General features: G+C 37.1%; 2 protein-coding genes across 2 annotated transcripts; both read right to left on the bottom strand.

The window, feature by feature from the left end:
• Positions 1 to 7,127: 7,127 nt before the first annotated feature.
• clic1 (chloride intracellular channel 1) lies at positions 7,128 to 11,932 on the bottom strand. Its single transcript, XM_078267789.1, has 7 exons — positions 11,824 to 11,932; positions 11,508 to 11,572; positions 9,427 to 9,536; positions 9,023 to 9,148; positions 8,470 to 8,576; positions 7,914 to 8,095; positions 7,128 to 7,762 (listed from the first exon to the last, which is right to left on the bottom strand). The coding sequence occupies exons 2-7, from the start codon at positions 11,547 to 11,549 to the stop codon at positions 7,601 to 7,603; spliced, it is 729 nt and encodes a 242-aa protein (XP_078123915.1). The 5' UTR covers positions 11,550 to 11,572; positions 11,824 to 11,932; the 3' UTR covers positions 7,128 to 7,600.
• Positions 11,933 to 13,930: 1,998 nt separating this feature from the next.
• LOC144528917 (uncharacterized) lies at positions 13,931 to 16,462 on the bottom strand. Its single transcript, XM_078267791.1, has 3 exons — positions 16,381 to 16,462; positions 15,258 to 15,368; positions 13,931 to 14,318 (listed from the first exon to the last, which is right to left on the bottom strand). The coding sequence occupies exons 1-3, from the start codon at positions 16,430 to 16,432 to the stop codon at positions 14,095 to 14,097; spliced, it is 387 nt and encodes a 128-aa protein (XP_078123917.1). The 5' UTR covers positions 16,433 to 16,462; the 3' UTR covers positions 13,931 to 14,094.
• Between the last annotated feature and the right edge of the window lie 240 nt (positions 16,463 to 16,702).

Genomic DNA, 16,702 nt, shown 5'->3' with positions numbered 1-16,702 from the left:
TATAAACAAATATGTCTTATTTTGCAGTAGTTGTTTTTATGATTCAAATCTTTATGGCCTGTTTTTGCTTCCACCTAAAAAAAATTGTAATCACAGTAATCACTCAAAGTGTTGTATACCCACTTGTATTGTGCATTTTTTATTGAAAGTCTATGTATACCTGTACATCACTGAAAATAATAGTAAAATATAGTTATCTCATTCAGCTGTATTAAACAATTCCTGTTGTTGTGAGGAGTCACTTCATGTGATATAAAATGAACACCACCCAAATGCAGAACACAACAACAGTCTTTTACTGTCATCTGATCATAATTACCTTTCGAAATGAAATTAGAAGTTTCGGGAGGAGACAGTGACTGCCCGAGTAACATGGGCATTCAAGACAAAAGACAGGAGATAAGAACAAGAGTGAGTAAGAGGAAAATCTCTTTAGGTGACAATTTAAATTACATTTGAGAAGGTGGCACTTTATCAGCTTAATCGAAAATAGAGTGGAAGAAAAGCAGAAGAACAAGACAGAGGTGTAGGCTTGCACTTCAAAGACGAAGAGAAATTTAATTTAGGAATGAGTTGTGGGGACGTATCGGGTCAGCAGTAAGTTTGATGAGACAGCTGTAACGTCCCAAGAGGCGGATTTTTGGACGTTCTTGAATCGTTACCTGAAAACAATTTGAGGACTTTTCACTGGACGCATCATGTCTCATTCAAGACTTGTGATTGTACTCCTGTGTTGTCTACCTTTGGCAGGTATGTAGTTCATTTATTTAAGTGGAATTATTACCAGAGGACATTCAATTGTTAATTTATTGTAAAATGTGTTTTCAGTGATAAGCTACTAAAACTTTTTAGCTATAATATTTCACTGCCAATAAAGGAAGACAGCATGAATTTCTGTCAACTCTCGGGACATTGAAGCACAGAAATTGAACAGACTTGATATTGCAGGAGATGGCACTGTGACACAATTACTTTAAATTGGAAAATAAAGTAGCACGAAGAATAAACATTAAGGTCTTCTCCAACCATGTATTTTGTATGTAGCTACGTACGTCTGTATTTCATAGTTTGTACCCAGAGAGCACTGACAAGTTTATTTTTAACCGTAATTAACTATAATTATTGTACAAGGTCCCACTCAGGACGTACCTTGGCCACAGCTCTTTTATAACCACATTAACAAATCAAAACTGTTTGTTTATGTTATCTGTTATCAGTTAATCATTATCAGAGTATCAAATCAAGTATCAATTACGCTCACAGTAAGTTTCTTTATATTTTCTCCCACTGTTTCCTTTAGCCTGTTTGACTTGTTACACCTGTGTATTCCCGGCCATCTCTCCTCTGGACTGCTTTAAGTTTCCTCAGGAGTGTCCAGCCGGGCAGCGCTGCCTATCCAGTATTGCGATGGGGAGACGGGGTGAGATCCAGATCTGTGTGTGTGTGTGTGTGTGTGTGTGTGTGTGTGTGTGTGTGTGTGTGTGCGTGCGTGCGTGCGTGTTTATTTCTGTCTGTAGATGAGATTATTTACCTGAGAATCTAGGGCAGGATGGTCACAATTTGGCAGACGAATCCTCATTGTCCTGAACATTGTCTGGGAACAGATTTTGAGAATTGCACAATGCACTCTGTGTATACGTCTGTAACATGTATTGTATATTAAGACAGTTTTGTTTTGAATAAACTGCTATTAAGTTTAAGTGCTGACTATCATCTTTAATTTAAGGCTGTTTAAACCCACATCCAAAGAAATGTGTAAACACTGTAGTCCTTTTGGTAGTTACAATTCCTTCACTGCTCACCCAATATAGGCCAAATGCTCTTAAAGCTGCATTTAAATCTTTTATTTACAATTATGTGAACCAGGCCAGTTCTGAGAGGCAGGTTTACTAAGTTATCTGAATAACTTGGCGAGGAAAACCCAGAAAACTCTCTAATCTAGAACAAAGACTGATGTAGAAAAAAACCTGGTCTGAGTTAGTTATCCAGATAACTTACAAGTGTAAAAACAAAATGAGACAATAGAATCACTAAATGAATCAGAACTCAGCGCCATTTCTCATCCGGCCAGTTGTCAGCTCACTAATGGCTGTGATGCCATTACATTATCTCTAAAAATAGCTCTCTGGGCTCCATGGGTGTAGCAAAACATTCACTGTTTCTCATCAGAGGATAAAGACCCTTGCACCTTAACCTGTAAATGCTCGGGCAGTTTTCAATGTGAGCACCATGTGGGACAATCTTTCGATGTCCACCACCTTTAGGGTGTACAATTTTGTAAATGATTGAGATAAAAATAAGCCAAAATACACTCACATTCTCTTAACGTTATTTTATCATCAGCATCAATGTTGTGACAAATTGAGACTGGGTCTTTTGTGCAAGAATACAATTTAATCAGTATACTAGACAATAAGTGCAGTGCACCAACATAAACTCCTCTCCTTTCTCTCGTAGGCGCTCTACAAGTGACAATGTACGAGAAGAGCTGTGCTGTCCAGTCCCAGTGTGGTGTGAGTGGGCAGAAATATGCCTCAGGCCTTTACTTCAACTACACCAACGTCTGCTGTGATACCAACCTGTGTAACGGGGTCGAGTCCTTTGCTGCCCTCAGCTGGGGAGGAGCCGCTCTCTGTCTGCTGCCTGCACTCAATCTCCTGCTGGCCTGAACATCTGAAGTGGGGGTGGTGGTTGTGGGTGGAGGTCTGGATGGGGTCACGCTTATCACTGAATATCGAAAGATGTAGGGGACCTGGAAAACGCGTACACTGACAGGCACATGATCATGCACTTGTAAGACAACAAGGTTTTTAAATTCCTGTCTTTTAGGAAAGAATTAACAGGAATATGTCGCATTAGTGATGCATTGATGTGGTTTTCTGAGACCCGTATTATCTGATATTTTCCTACCTATTGTATCCACTTGTCTTCTTAGAAAGGTCAAAATAAACCAATAAGACTTGGTCAGTGGTAAGTCAGTAAAATTTACAGATCATTATCAAAATATATATAAGGGATAATGTAGCGTGAGATGGTCATTATTGCAAATTAAACCCCGACAGGGTGACGCAGGACCCTGACGCTCTACATTATCCCGCTCATTAAACAGCTACTTACTACAAAAATCAATAATTTGAGTCGATAGAATGCTCGATTATCCAATCAGAATCAAGTATTCAACAAAGCCCTGTAATAAACCGTCATATGTGTATATGTTTTTCTTGGCTATTCTGGTGCTTTTGATCATATCACATGATCTTCATTTGGAGATAGGAATTTGCTCAGTTGTAGATGATCCAACCAAAAAAGAAACCTGAGCACTTTAAGGACTGTTTGTCCATTTTGGCTTAAAATGTCATTGTTCATTCTTGACTTTGGAAACAACAGCAGACAGAAATAAAAAAAAATTAACAGAAGGTAGTTTACAGATAAAGAGCATGTGATAGGATAGAAAGCTCCTAAACAGCTACTGACTTACTAAGTTTTTGGTTTCCAATGTCAAGAATTAGCTTGTTATTTTTCCAATTTTTCTCAGAAAAGGTGAAACATTTGAACATCCACATTTCCATGTCAAATGGGCTAAAGCTCCAGAAGACATACTAAATGGTTTGAAACTCAAAATACATACCATTTTATTTTGGACAATAACTTTAGTTTAGCCATGTATCAGCCTAATTAACCTTAATAAAACTACATTGAAGAGTCTGATGTCTTTTTATTTGTGTTCTATTAAATATGCATTGGCTGTGTATGCATACATTTTTTGAATTACCGTACTTGACATGTTTACAATCACTGCTGTCTATGCTTTGAGCGTAATGCTTCTATAGACTACAAATCTTGCATCTTTTTGAATGCCTTCTTTTTGACCATCTCAATGTTACTCTCCACAATCGTTAGCAAATAAAAACACATCTGTCACTTGTTGATTTTTTTATCAAGCTATTTCTTTATTGGGATATTAAAAAATGTGTCTGTAAATGGCTTCAAAGTACAAAATACAATTCAGCTGTGCCATTAGTTTGATTGTCTTTATTGTTTATTCAAATCTACTGGTTTAGTGTCCACACCACTGTTTGTTTTGATCCTGTGGACTTTTAAGTGCAACTGCTTTTGACTACATGACATGAAAAAAGACAAAACAAAAAGTTAAAATATTGTAGGGAAATGAGTCAAAAGCACAATATGGGTCTTATAAAAAAGTAAATATATGGCATGAAATTTAAAGAAAAAAAGTGAAAAACTAATTAAAGTAACATTTAATGAATATATCCAATTAGTTTTTATTTTTTTATTTTTATTAAATGGTCTCTGAAATGGTATCAAATCCAACAGTCCAACAGTTAGAAGTGAAAAACGTCTACACTTGGAGAGAAGAAATACTAAAATACAAGAGCACTGAAATTATTCAGACATGATCCCTTTAAACGGTGGTCCATTTTTTTGAAAATAGATGAAATTCATAACAATTGAGTCAATATAAAATATACAGTATCATCTCTTTGATCAATAGTTGCATTACACCTTAAGGAAGGATTTAACTAAAATCATGTAGAAAAATAACCAACTGTGCTCACACTGGACGCGTAAAATAATCAACGTCTGTGTATAAGCTTGCCTTTTCAATCGGTTTGAATTGCACTTAGGTTTCATTTTTTATTTTAAAGAGCTTCACCCTGATCTGAGATACATGACACATATTGAGGCGATCTTGGGCTCACAACAAACCTACTGTATAAATCCAGTCTTAATTGCAAACAGCCTCTATTAATGGTAATTTGCTTAGTTGCCGTGAAGTTAATAAAATCGTCTACACAAGCTGCTGCAACAGTCGGACAAGGCCTGGTTAGTTGTTCTTCCCAGCAGTTCAATTTCAAGTCACTTTTACAAGAATGACTTCAGACTAGCAAACTTAAGAGTGCATTATACTGGTGACACATAACTGTAGGGCTGCACGATATGACCTAAATTCAAAATCACGATTAATTGCACATTTTACCTCAATAACGATAAATGAACGATAATTTTTTGGGCACAAGTTGCTCAGTTGACGTCAGACTCTGTGTTTGAGTTATCCTCCATTATGCTTTCCATGCGGCTAACTGGTCTGGGCGAAGTCACGTGACTACACACGCGGTAAAATGTTTTTAAGGAGAAAGTAGGCCTATCAACAGGAATAAATCATCGAAATTATCTTCATGGGAAAAACGATAAAAAAGTTGATAACAGCTTCAGAATTTCGATGTCGATACATTTTCGATTAATCGTCCAGCCCTACATGACAGTTAAGTGACAGCCTGCACTCACTAAGTATGCACAGTTTTTCATTTAAGGATAAGTCTGGTGATATTGAAATGTATCAATTGTATACATTTTTGTCAACAAACACCATAACAGACCAAAACCATAGAGCTAGAAACACATCAATGAGTTACATTACATTACAATGAACATATGCCCTGTAGTTTATTTTGAATCCCTCCCAAATACACCGTCCCTCTCCTGTAAATACCCACTATTTACTCCTGTTTGAGTGGTGTTTGTTTAAAACTACAGTGCCCTGCAGTGTTAGGAAACTACTTTGCATTTGCATAAATGAAATAACAGATTTGTGACCCAAGATTCCATCTTTAGTAGGACTGAATGATCTCAAGGCCAGGCAGGGTTGAATAATTCATTTATAAAGTATTGATATTTTAAATGGGATCTGTTGTGAATTGACGAAAACAAGTATTGAATATTGCCAGTCTTATGCTTTTAATTAATAAAAGACGGCAATCTAAAGCTGCAAGTGTGATTTTCACTTTAAACATTGTGCATGTTTACATCTAACTTGCTGCTGTTTTTTTCCCCGTTAGGAGAACATGTGACAGAGCAGGCCTTGTGCCCCGAGCTACTAGAGCAGGCAGTACAAGTGCTTTCAAGTGATGCTCAACAGTGTGGTTCCCGAAGTAAAAATCCCATTGATTTTCTCCATGATTTATTATTAGCCATGAAGTCTAAACCATCCAAGTAGACTTACCACGAGCTACGAGGTAGCGAAACAATGTTTTATGCCCCTGTAGAGGCCACAAGTCCGTATGATATCAACCTTGTTTTAAGAAAAAAGGGTTTTATTCATGATGTCATGGAGAAGTACGACACTACTCACAATCCTATGCACAACAGCGACGTCTCTGATTGGTGGAGGTTGCCGTTAACCATGGAAATGTTTTTCTTTGCTTTTATTTGCCATTTCTTTTAAATGTTCTTTTGCGCCGAATAAAATGTTTTTTGGTCACGATTCATCTTGTAGCTGGCTTGGTTCCAGGCTTAAAACTCTTTGTACAAGCATTTTCTGAAACTTCAATGGAAATACTGAATGAGGAAATCACTTCCAGAACCAGAGCAGTTCAAAAGTGGACGGCCACTGTTGAGCTGTATTTAAGACTAGCAGTTAACAACAGTATTTAACTTCTTCATCCACGGCCACAATACACTTCAATACACTTACAATCTGATCTAAAAAGGATCCTTCATATATGACAGGCAGAATAAAATAAACTGTTGGTAAAAGGCTTTGACAGCAGATCACAAACAAGCTGGGTAATCTTTAATAATCCTTCACCCCTGCTGTGGGAGTGCAGAAAGGGGAAGCCCGATTCTATTCAAATAGTTTCCTGTCTCTATAACTGCTATTCAGCTCTGCCTCCCTAAAGCGCTACCCGGTCTGCAGGCCGCTGAGGAAAACACCCAACTTCCTCTCTGAGGTGAACTATGAAGAATAAAAAGCTGTTATATCTATATAATAAAATTAGTATTAATAATACTATTTGTAATCCTCAACTATTAAATGAAATGCCTTGGTCCTTCAGTAATGAAATAATAAAATCAATGTGAAGGATCTGTGATTACAGACAAACCATAACACTTTGGCAGGTGAGCTGGTGCTGGTAAGCATGTTTGTAACCTAAAAAAAAAACACTTCCTTCATACCAAGACAATAACAGTTGAATCAGTTTGTGTGAGGCTTGCAAGACACCCCCCGCAAAAAAAACCAAAAGATATATTGTTAAAAAAAACCTCATCAAGAAAGGAAGAAGAAACAACTTTACACTGTGTATCTACGGATGGTGAAACTGCTGTAGTTTTAAGTGTGTGTGTGTGTGTGTGTGTGTGTGTGTGTGTGTGTGTAAGCAACGTGATCCATCATTAACTTCCTACAGAGGTGAATGTACAGGAACACTGGGAATACATTTTGCCACAGCTAATTCTTTTTTTGTGTGCATGCATTTGTTTTTGCATCAGCTTATCTGACTCCTGTGCTTCCTCATTTCCCTTCTGATGTAAACAAATCCACTTGGCAAACAAAAAGCTGGAACACTACATGAATAAACATCTCTAAAACAAATCTAAGAGTATAGTTCAATGATAGGAAAACCAGCTGTATGGACTAACATTATAAAAAGGTGATATTAACTTTTAAAGCTGCAAAAAATGACCGTACAGATGCAATGAAGCCTCTTGAGAAACAGATCGACCAAGTTGCTTGCAGAGTGTGTGCAGGTGAGTAAATGTGTGTTTTTGTACTGGTGTATGACGGGTGCATCGCGCTGGGCTCCTACTTGAGAGCTTTAGCTACAGAGGAGTAGGCGATGTGGATCTCCTCGTCGATCGGACAGGTGGAGGCAAACTCCTCCCTGGCGTACGCTGCGTTCAGGTACCTCCAGAGGTTTGTCAGAGACTGAGGGATGCTGAAGTTTCGGTATTTTAAACACACCACCTGGAGAGAGAATAAGAGGAAGACTGTGAGAAACACAAACAACAAAACATGCTGGACATAAGCCTTCAATTTCAGACCAAAACATGGACTCAACATTATAATCTTTTCATCCCAGGCCCCTAATGCCGCAAAGCTTAAAACAGAAGATTACCTTCACGATGTGGAGCTTAGGCAGCAAATTGCAGTCAGCTAGAGTAAGCTCTTGGCCATCCAGGAAGGGGCGGGATGAGGAAGTGAGCTCATCATCGCTATTCTCGTCGATCTCGTCAGGAAGTGGGGATCCGAGGTAGTCGTCCAGCTTCTTCAGAGCCTTCAGCAGGCCTTTCTCTAGATCTGAGCACATGTGCACACAGAAAATAATACACTAATACAGTGTTTAATCAAAGCTAAAGGGATAGTTTGTTTCTCCAAAATAGATGTGCAAATCTAAGCTGATTTCAGAAATAATGCATTTTATTTTTTCCATTTGTTTAAATGGCTGAAATGATTGAGTGAATTTCATTTTCAGTAGTAGAACGGAAAAAAAAACCAACAACAGTGATTTTTCCAGTGAGATCACCCAACACAGAGTGGCTAAACCCAGAGAGCAGCAGGCGAACTGTTTGCACTGAGGCAGAAAAGCTCAGACCGTAATGGTATTAACTCAGACGCTCCCTGCTGGTTTTCTGTCCTGTCCTAGAGAAAGACAGAATGTTATATATACTTACTTTCGTTGGCCTGAGGGTTTGAGTTCTTGACGTAAGCAGAGAATTTGGAGAAAACATCCATGCCTGCTGTGTTGGACTCTGGGTTACGAGCAGCCAGACGGGGATACCTAAACAAACAGAGGAATCGATGATTATTTACATATAAACATTACAAGCATACATTCACAAGAATGAACGGTGCATGAAATGTGAAGGGCTAAGACAAAGAAGATTAATACAGGATGACACAAAATTAGCAAGAAGTTGAAATAGGAGGCGAGTAAAACAAATAGGGCTGTAATTAACAATAATCTTCGGTTAATCCATTCATTATTTGATCTACAAAATGTCAGAAACAAGTGAAAAATGACTTTTAAGATTTCCTATGATATTGTCAAATATTTGATTTGTCTAACAGAGTCCAAAGATATTCAATTTACAATCACATAAGACAAAGACATGTAGCAATTCTTCACAACTGAGAAGCTGAAGACAGATAATAGGAAATGTTTGGAAAAATGACTTAAACAATCATTATTTTTTAAAACATTTGTGAAACAGATTGAGTGATTACTTTGGAGGGCTGAGATTTTCCTCCAGGAACTCCTCGATCTTGTTGGTGTCTGTTTTCACCTCGCTGCCGTACAACAGGAAGGGAGGCTGGGCACCCGGAGCCAGGTCCTTCAAGATGTCTGGCTTCCTAAGGTGGACGGTATTGAAAGAACGTCAGAAACAGAGAGACAGCCATCCAGCAGAAAAGAGAGAGGGTTAAACAGCAGGAGAAAGATGGAAGAAAAGGGGAAGAAGGAAAAGGAAAACATTTGAAACCACAGGAAATGACTCAGCTGTCACTGAAATAAAAAGCCAGAGCGGCTTTATATCTTTTAACACTCAATATCTGAATAAAATGCCCCTAGTTAAATATCACACACACACACACACACACACACACACACACACACACACACACACACACACCTCTTCATATCCACTGTGGTAACATCGAAGGTGACTCCTTTCAGCCACAGCACCATGAAGAGACGCTGGGAGAAGGGACAGTTGCCGATGCTCTGACCATCGCTCCCTGCCTGGCACACAAAAACAGAAAACATTTTATATTATTTCATGTTTTTCGTATCGTTGCTTACATTTTATTTTATGTGGTGCCATTGGGTCGAGGCAACTAGTGGGGGCCATGGCTGTTACTTTGCAGTTTTTTAGTTGCATTTTCTCTCCTTTTTGTGTGGAAAAACAAAAGAAACGGATGAAGTTTTCACTCTTAAACCAAGGTAATATTTTTTTACATCCACACAGCCTCTTTTTTCTTAATGTTAAATAGTTATATGTATATATGTATATATGTGTTATTTGTTTCTGTATTTATAGTTTATTTATTTCATATTCATGTTTAGTATGTTTATGTATGCAACAACCAAGGCATATTCTTGGTAAGTGCTACTTACTTGGCAAATAAATCCTTTTCTGATTCTGAAGCTGCAAAGTCAGCCCTCAAAAACTATTTACCACACCCTCCATCAACCTTTAACTAATTGGAAACCTCGTGTAGAGTCCTGACTTTGTTTACAGACAATACGGAAGGAAGGAAAGCAACAGAAAAAAGAGGAAAGTTAGGAAATGAATCAGCAACTATTTTAATAATTCAATAATCGCTTAAAGATTTTTTTCAAGCAAAAATGACAAACGTTCTAAATTCCAGCTTCTCAAATGTGATGATTTTCTGCTTTTTTTTGTTTCATATGACAGTAGGGTTGCAGCTAACGATTATTGTCTTTACTGATTAATCTTCCAAATATTATCTCCATTTATCGATTCATCATTTGGTCTGTAAGTGTCAGAAAATAGTGGAAAATCACAATTTTCTAAAGCCCTGCTTTGTTTTTAAATATCTCGTTTTTTTCCAACCAACAGTCCAAAACACAAATATAATCATCACATGCTATCACAGGATAAAGAAAAGCACAAAATCCTTATGATTGAGAAGCTGGAACGATGTAATGTTTGTTTTTTTGTTGAAAAATTACTTTGATTAATTAATTGTCAAAATAGTTGCTTCTAAAATATGCAGATTTGCTGCTTTTATTTGTTTGATAACATGGTAAACTGATTATCTTTGGTATTGGATTGTTGGTTTGGATCAATCAATAAATGGAGAAAGTAGACTGATGATGAATATAGCCTACTAATTAGCTGCTCTCTTAGAAGCAACATAATTCACTCTTGAATTCACCTAGAGATTGTATGCTGCCCAGGAAATGCTCATACAGCTTTAAAATGTTCCTTGTGTGGCTGAAGGAAGTCATATTTAATCATATTTTAATCAGTCATTCTACTGTATATCCCATTGAAGGTTTGTAAGGTGGCATGAACAGCATACAGTATAAACTTACAGTTATAGTAAAACAGGAAACCTCTTACTTTCTGTTACAGAGGTCAATGTGAAACCATAGGCTACTTATATATTCTGTTAATGAAGGGTATCAAATGTCAATGAAGAGGCTGACTTTAGAGAACTTACAACAGCATCTTACACTCCTGAAGAGGGAGAAAAGTAGAGGGTGTTGCACATGTTCACATGTTCATACAGAGGAATCATTATTTAAGACCATGAGGGGAAGCCATATTTGTTGTATTGGAGTTTTGGGCTCAAAGAAAATGGGATTAGCCTGCCTCACAAACTAACATACTAAATATAGATTAAAGTCGCCTGCCCATTATGTTAACGTGCATTTAATTAGATTAGTCTTACTGTAATTTATAAGCCCGGGTGAGTCAGCAGAGGTGGTCTAACTGACATGAATATAGGCTATTATAGCATATGCTGTAATGTGATTTTAAGTGCAAGGTGACTTCATGTCCCCAAATACAAAACAGTGTACGCTTATCAGCTTTTAATAACAATACAGTGAGAAGGGTAATAAAATATGATTAGATAAGAAATCTCAAAACACACCGTTCAGCTTTAGGCCGTTAAATAAAATGACTGTCACCGCCGTGTCGACACTTTCTGGGGTTTTGGGGGGGCTCATTCAATCACTTACCTTCACAAAAAGTTCAACTTTGGGCTGATTCGCTTCGCTCATTTCCCCCTGCTGATGCACGATACCTTTTTAAAAGAGTAAACAGAGATAAATAAGTTGTTAAAATAAGGCTGAATAAAGCACAAAGTTACATTTCCTGAACAAAAACGAGTTCGAAACTCGGACAGCCAAGCCCATCTTCCGCTACAAACCAGTAATTGACGGATTAAACATTGTATCAGCTACGCACGCAACGTAAACGTCAACAAAGCACACTTTGACTTCCTAAGAGCTCAAAATATCACATTGTAGCAAATTTTAAGTCTGCAGAGGCTACCTGCAAAGTGTTTAAAGTTGTCGCTGTCGCCTGTAGCTGCTTGCTGGTTTCCCCTCCCAGTTCTGCTGCCTCTCTCGGCTGCAGCGACGCATCATCATCACAGCTCCTCCATTTCCTGGTGGTGCACTATGACGGATGGAGCTTTCAGCAAATAGGGGTGCAGGGTGAAGAGGGAAGGTTTGGTTTAGGTTAAAAGTTATTTTCATCTTAAAGATAATTGGTTTCTAAACAGAAACGCGACTTGACAGAAGTCAAAATGTGGGGTTATAGGCCTATGAAGCTTAATGTGGACCAAAAACGTCCAGGATATGGGCTAAAATGTTACTTAGAAAAGCCATGTTGTGAATAAGCCGAGGCTTATGTTGACATTCAGTCACACCTGTAGCTTACATTTTAAGGCAGTCCAATTTAGCAGCTTTGTGATTTTTGTGAGGCTTTCTCGTTGTGTTGAATTGCATTGTAGGTGTAATAGTTGGGCCTTTTCACTGGAATTCCATTGCTAGGCAACAGCCTGGCCCCTTGTTAACTTCCTGTCAGTTGATGACATTCACATACACTGCAAAAGGAAATCAACTTGGGTCCATTTAGAATGTTTGTGTTTACATCTGTGAAAAGGTCACAAAAAAGTTTGTAAATGTATAATAATAATAATAACAAACATATCATTAATATCTAGTGATTAAAAAAACAAAGCACTTTACATAAATAAAAATAAAAACTATTTGGAGGTCTTTCTGCCTGCAGTGTAATATTTCTTAATGTGTACCCTCTCCTTAATATACACCTTTGAGTGTGATACCTCAGTATGTCTCGAAAAGTCATCTTAGCTTTGTTGGATACTCCTGGATGCCATTATGAACACAAAATGGATATTTATTTATATATTTACATGATTCTGTCAAAGACAATACAGCACTGTACACAGTATAGTAAAAAGTCAGTAGAGGGAGATATTTACCTTTAGGCCTACTTTGCTTGCTGCTCTCAGGAGGAAAAACAAGACGTGGAAAACTGTAGGCTGCTGAGTCTAGTTCAAAAATCTGTAAAATTAATATTATGAAGGAAGTCCTGCTGGGTTGTCAGTCCAATAAGCATGTTCAAAGCCTTAACTCAGAGACAGTGTTTCCTGTCATGGAGGCCCAAAGTAGTATCCAGAGAGCTCCACAGAAGTCCCTATGGAACTTTTAGGGGACAGTTTCAGGATAGTTTAATATATTTAACCAATGAGAGACAGTGTAAGATTATAATTCTAATTTCAACTATTTTCAATGGCCAACAATCTAAGCAAGCCAGTTAGAGAGGACTTGTACCAAATAATTGGTATCTAAATTGTGCAGCAGCGGCTGACACTATAATATCAAGAAGAGGTTGTTATTTTAGCATATTCTTTGCTAATATTATATAATAGGCTACATATTTTTGGCTAATTCTGTTTTTTTCTCCTCTTTTTAAAAACATTGAATATAGTGTCTAAAGCTTGCTGCAGTAGCTTTAGATAATCAGGTTGTGGTGTAATTGTATTCAGCCTGGTAAAGTGCCCTATAGGGCATCCTTGGTTTTGAGATGACTTGTAGGTAGGGTGGTGAAACAGGATGAATTAGATCATCAGGTTGTCTGTGAAGAAAACACTAGTGCATTGCAGAATGTAGCTGGTATGTGTTGACAACATGTCACAGCACAAATCCTCCTTACAAAACAAGTACTGCATATTAAGTGCATACAAACCTGTTTTGTGTCTCTGTGATTAAAAACAGTGTATCATTCCCAGTAGTAAACATTTTAAAGAAGTAGTTAGGGACCCACAAATAAAGCATTTTTATTTCCCAACATAAAGCTCTAAAAAAAATTCTCAAAGCTCTCTCCAAGCTGCCTGGAATTCAATACTGGCAGTGAAATATTAAATTCTTTAGGGATTATTTATTTAATTGGGCCTTAAAGTAATCACTTTTAAACTGAGTCTAAAAATACAGTATTATTGGAATCAACCTAAAAAATATAACTGCAGAATGTAAACTCTCTGCAGGTTGCCCCCCTAAATAAATGTGTCGGCCTATCTGTAGGCCTATAAGTAATCTGTACTGTATGTGATGACACAAGGCAGAAAAACTGATTATAATTATTCTTTTTAATGATGCTTTATTGATTTTCATAGTAAATAGTAGGCTATAGTATTCTGATACTACTTATAATGATCACTTCATAACAGAATTAGTGCAAACTGTTAACAAATCCACTCAGTGAACTGTGGAAACAGAAGCAGATCATGTAAAACTACAACTCCCACAAGCCCCACAGAGAGGACAGGATGGCAGCACAGAGAGCCACAGTCAGAGAGAGTTGGACAGAAGTGGCTCCATTACACAGGTTTGTTGTACAACACTGGAAACTGCTGGTGAAACCAGCACCCAGGAGGCTGCCGGTCAGTGTCTTCCCACACAGGTCTGAGTCCAGGCAGCCACGGATGTGCAGAGTGAGAGCGCCAGTCGCATTGAACTCTGGGAAGGATTGGAAACAGAAGAGGATATTTGAAAATGTAAAAAAATTAAAGGGAGATTATTTTTTTCAGTTAAACATTCTGTTGCTAAAGCAACGCTACTTCCATGGCAGTTTAACTGACATTGTCACATCCACCATTTTCATACAGAGCAAATATTCACAGGCATCTTTTATTTAAATGGCCTTGTTAGAGCATTATCTGTATATGTACAGTAGACTCTTTTCAATTCATTAAAATTAATTGTTTTGTAAATGTTTGTTAATTTAGTTTTGTGTGATCAGTTCAGTGCTAACCAAACTAGCCATTATGCTAACCTAGCTGTCTGAGGGTAACGTGTTAATTAGCCTACTGTTGGCCTAACTTACATGTTTTTACTGTTTTTACTTTTACTCCAATGTGTAGGCTATGTTTACTAGTAATTACTAATTACTGTGTTGTAGAACTTAATGTTGCTCTTTCACTTGTAATAGCCTATATGTTGTTTCTACTTTGTTTCTAACGAGGAACAATGTAACTAATTTAACTACTAGTCTATACTTTTGTGAATCCCGTTTTCTTGTTACTGTAGTTATGTATTTATTTTTTTTACAATAAATTAGCTCTAACTCTCTTTGTTATGGCATCTCATCTTTTTATTTTTTGTAATCACTAACAATTAAGTTAGTTTTCCAAAACTATTTTAATAGTTATTTGCTTCTAGAGAAGACTATTGGAACACAAGATGTGTAAGCTTTTCAAGTTATTTCATTCAAACCTTAAATCGAAAGCCTTTGAATTTATTATTAGTCATGTATTATTCATCATGGCTCTGGTGCTAATTTATTTTATTTGGTAATCTCATGGTATTTTGATTTATTACACACTTCCATATGTTGGAAGTAAATGTCAAATTTTGTTTATTTAAATTATATTAAGAGTGTTTTAGAGGTTTCCTTACGTGCTTCTCCACGATAGCAGCTCTCAGTCGAATTATTACATGTGATGTCGCTTCCGAACAGACACGTGCCAAATATATCAACAGGGCACTGACGACAGTTCAGGCATTGTGCTGTTCAATGAAAAGAAAGAAGATAATCAGGGGTGATAATCAGATTCACAGTACAGTAACTCACTCAACAACATAGTTTGGTTTCTTATCTCAGAGTTCAACAGGTTTAGCAAATCATCTGTGCTAGTTTCTAATTTATCCACCTACAAGCACCTCTAACACTCGTGTTGTAGCCAGTTTGTTAAATGTGTATAAAACCAAAGTATGAATGACTATTTGTAGTTTTGAAGCAAATTTATGGTGTATTTCCTAAAATTTAAAACTGTTCTTTTAAAAGTGCTGGCCAGTCCTCAGTTTAAGTTCTTTCAGATCTGAGCTATGTTGATCTTCTTATAATTGAACATTACTGGGTGGGGATCTTGGGGTCAGTTTTAAAATGGTTTATCCATGACAGAATTTGACCTGTGGAGTTCCCCATGGCTCTATACTAATATAAATAAATGTATATACCTTTATTTCTCTTTCTTTTCTGCTATAACATCCTTTTCAAACAGGTAGCCTACTCATTCATATTCAGGAAGCTCTCCAAATGCTTTATTTTGCCTTTAAATATATTATAATGATTCTGATACAACATAAACAGAAATACCCTGTTGGATCTGTGGCAATTAGTGTTGGACCAGACACTTGTACCAAACTGAATGTCATTAAGCTGCAGTGCAGGGAACTCATCTGAGACTTAATCATGAACAGCATTTCATATAACCACTCATCTTTATCTTTGTCCAAAGTAATGAGCCACAGTAAAAGCCATTTTTTTACTACATTTGTCATCCAATTAAAGCGTTAGATGGTGCTTAAAAAATACATTAAAGTATATTTAGTTGGTACAGAGGACAGATTAAAATCATATGAAAACAATTACATAAAAGACATTTTTATTCCACGATAAGAATTATAGCAAACAAAGGCATATGTTACTCTTAAATCCTCCATTTGCTTCCGTGTAGTTCTACTGCACTGATACTATAAAGTTTTTTTTTTTCCTCAGGGCACATTATTCTTAACTTACCTGCTGCGATGAAGGCGCTCAGCACAATCACTGCTTTCCAAGCTTTATTCATTCTTCTTGAGGGTTACGAGGTCTATGGATTCCTAAATGTACTTAAAGTTCTTAATACCTGTCTCAGTATAACAACTGTTAACTGAGTCTTATGTCCATCTGAGAAAGTCATGAAAAGATACCAGAAGAAGAAATGTGCAAAAATGAGGTTTATCAGGTTTTGTGTTCCAGCTAGGTGAAGTCATTACTGGGAAAACCCAGCTCAAACATTCAAAGCATGAAGGAAACTCACACTCATCAAGATTGAGAACAAAGAATTATTATTATTTAC

Source organism: Sander vitreus, chromosome 14 (genome assembly GCF_031162955.1).
Source record: "Sander vitreus isolate 19-12246 chromosome 14, sanVit1, whole genome shotgun sequence".
In the NCBI taxonomy this organism is placed as follows: domain Eukaryota; kingdom Metazoa; phylum Chordata; class Actinopteri; order Perciformes; family Percidae; genus Sander; species Sander vitreus.
This window is presented reverse-complemented; position numbering and strand designations above follow the sequence as displayed.

Excerpts from the sequence above, each read along its gene's own strand:
- LOC144528917 (XM_078267791.1), bottom strand. The coding sequence starts at position 16,432 with ATGAATAAAGCTTGGAAAGCAGTGATTGTGCTGAGCGCCTTCATCGCA. Across the intron at positions 15,369-16,380 it reads GAGCGCCTTCATCGCAGCAG|CACAATGCCTGAACTGTCGT; the intron begins GTAAGTTAAGAA and ends TTCATTGAACAG. Across the intron at positions 14,319-15,257 it reads CTGCTATCGTGGAGAAGCAC|AGTTCAATGCGACTGGCGCT; the intron begins GTAAGGAAACCT and ends AATCCTTCCCAG.
- clic1 (XM_078267789.1), bottom strand. The coding sequence starts at position 11,549 with ATGAGCGAAGCGAATCAGCCCAAAGTTGAACTTTTTGTGAAG. Across the intron at positions 9,149-9,426 it reads ACCACAGTGGATATGAAGAG|GAAGCCAGACATCTTGAAGG; the intron begins GTGTGTGTGTGT and ends CGTCCACCTTAG. Across the intron at positions 8,577-9,022 it reads GAAAATCTCAGCCCTCCAAA|GTATCCCCGTCTGGCTGCTC; the intron begins GTAATCACTCAA and ends CTGTTTGTTTAG.